Below are 2,971 nucleotides of genomic sequence, written 5' to 3'. Positions count from 1 at the left end.
AGAACACTGAACACAGAACAGCACACAGCTCAGATCACATCACACAGCACGGAACACAGCATACAACACAGAATACTGAAAACAGAACACATAACATCACACAGCTCAGATCACATCACACAGCACGGAACACAGCACAATGTACAGAACACAGAACACAGAACAACACACAGCTCAGGTCACATCACACAGCACGGAACACAGCACACAGTACAGAACACTGATCACAGAACACAGAACATCACACAGCTCAGGTCACATCACACAGCACGGAACACAGCACACAACACAGAACACTGAGCACAGAACACAGAACATCACACAGCTCAGATCACATCACACAGCACTGAACACAGCACATAGTACAGAACACAGAACACAGAACAATACACAGCTCAGGTCACATCACACAGCACGGAACACAGCACGCAGTACAGAACATTAACACAGAACAAAGAACACAGAACAGCACACAGCTCAGGTCACATCACACAGCACGGAACACAGCACAATGTACAGAACACAGAACACAGAACAACACACAGCTCAGGTCACATCACACAGCACTGAACACAGCACACAGTACAGAACACAGAACACAGAACAGCACAGCTCAGATCACATCACACAGCACGGAACACAGCACAGAACACAGAACATTAACACAGAACACAGAACATCACACAGCTCAGATCACATCACACAACACCGAACACAGCACATAGTACAGAACACAGAACACAGAACAACACACAGTTCAGGTCACATCACACAGCACGGAACACATCACACAGCACGGAACACAGCACACAACACAGAACACTGGACACAGAACACAGAACATCACACAGCTCAGATCACATCACACAGCACGGAACACAGCACACAACACAGAACACTGAACACAGAACACAGAACATCACACAGCTCAGATCACATCACACAGCACGGAACACAGCACACAGTACAGAACACAGAACAACACACAGCTCAGGTCACATCACACAGCACGGAACACAGCACACAACACAGAACACTGAACACAGAACATCACACAGCTCAGATCACATCACACAGCACGGAACACAGCACACAGTACAGAACACATAACATCACACAGCTCAGGTCACATCACACAGCACGGAACACAGCAAACAGTACAGAACACAGAACACAGAACATCACACAGCTCAGGTCACATCACACAGCACGGAACACATCACATAGTACAGAACACAGAACACAGAACAACACACAGTTCAGGTCACATCACACAGCACGGAACACATCACACAGCACGGAACACAGCACACAACACAGAACACTGGACACAGAACACAGAACATCACACAGCTCAGATCACATCACACAGCACGGAACACAGCACATAGTACAGAACATTAACACAGAACAACACACAGCTCAGGTCACATCACACAGCAAGGACAACAGCACACAGTACAGGACACTGAACACAGAACACAGAACATCACATAGCTCAGGTCACATCACACAACATGGAACACAGCACACAGTACAGAACACTGAACACAGAACACAGAACGGAACACAGCTCAGATCACATCACACAACACGGAACACACCACAAAGCACAGAATACAGAACACAGAACACGTACAGCACACAGCTCAGATCACATCACACAGCATGGAACACAGCACAGAACACAGAACACAGAACATCACACATCTCAGATCACATCACACAACATAGAACGCAGAACACAGTACAGAACACAGTACAGAACACAGTACAGAACACAGAACAGCTCACAGCTCAGATCACATCACACAACATAGAACGCAGAACAAAGTACAGAACACAGAACACAGAACAGTACACAGCTCAGATCACATCACACAACAGAGAACACAGAACACAGTACAGAACACAGAACACAGAACAGCACACAGCTAATGACACAGAGAACAGCACAGAACACAGTACAGAACACTGAACACGATGCACATACTTATCTTCCAAAAGGTACGTGCACAATCGCGCGCTCGACGCTATCACAAATTAAAGTCTCACATGTTGTTTTTTTCTATAACAAGACCTTTTCATCAAAATTATGTAGCTTGTTAGCATCCCATCCTTTATGTAGAAAACAAATACATATTCCCTACTGCAGACATTATAGGGATACCTATCGTTATAGCTGTAACTAATTTGTTTATATGACCACCCGTCCCCACCCGCCCCCACCCCCCAACACACACTGTAATTGGTTGTCAAATCATATACATGCATGAACGGTGCATTCGCGTGGCGTACATGACTTCTTGCTGGATAAAAATAAACATTTTGCCAGAACACAGCACAGACCACAGCATGGAACACCAATAACCAGCACACAGCACACATCACAGAACACGCAGATTACTTCACATCAAACAGCAGCATATGATACAACACACATGACACAGAACACAGCTCAGAACACATAACACAGCACGGAACAATGAACACAGAACACTGAACACAGAACAGCACACAGCTCATAACACAGCACACAACACAGAACACAACACAGAACACTGAACACAGAATACAGAAGAGCACACAGCTCAGAACACATCACACAGCACAGAACACAGTACAGAACACAGAACAAGGAACATCACACAGCTCAGAACATATCACCCACCTCAGAACACATCACACAGCACAGAACACAGTACAGAACACAGAACAAGGAACAGCACACAGCTCAGAACATATCACACAGCACAGAACACAGTACAGAACACAGAACAAGGAACAGCACACAGCTCAGAACATATCACACAGCACAGAACACAGTACAGAACACAGAACAAGGAACAGCACACAGCTCAGAACATATCACCCACCTCAGAACACATCACACAGCACAGAACACTGGACACAGAACAGCACAAAGCTCAGAACACAGCACACATCACAGAACGCAGCCCACATCACACAT

General features: G+C 45.7%; 1 protein-coding gene across 1 annotated transcript; it reads left to right on the top strand.

Annotated features, from left to right (window-relative positions):
- The first annotated feature begins 511 nt into the window (after nt 1-511).
- On the top strand, nt 512-1,978 carry LOC139472647 (dynein heavy chain-like). The gene has a single exon (XM_071255114.1). It carries the CDS (start codon nt 512-514, stop codon nt 1,976-1,978), a length of 1,467 nt encoding a protein of 488 aa, XP_071111215.1.
- The last annotated feature ends 993 nt before the right edge of the window (nt 1,979-2,971 follow it).

The sequence above is a fragment of the Haliotis cracherodii genome, unplaced genomic scaffold, assembly GCF_022045235.1.
Source record: "Haliotis cracherodii isolate W230 unplaced genomic scaffold, xgHalCrac1.p SCAF_25, whole genome shotgun sequence".
NCBI lineage: Eukaryota > Metazoa > Mollusca > Gastropoda > Lepetellida > Haliotidae > Haliotis > Haliotis cracherodii.
The sequence above is the reverse complement of the archived record's forward strand: the minus strand, read 5'-3'. Positions and strand labels throughout refer to the sequence as shown.

Coding starts and splice junctions, on each gene's coding strand:
- LOC139472647 (XM_071255114.1), top strand. CDS start 512: ATGTACAGAACACAGAACACAGAACAACACACAGCTCAGGTCACATCA.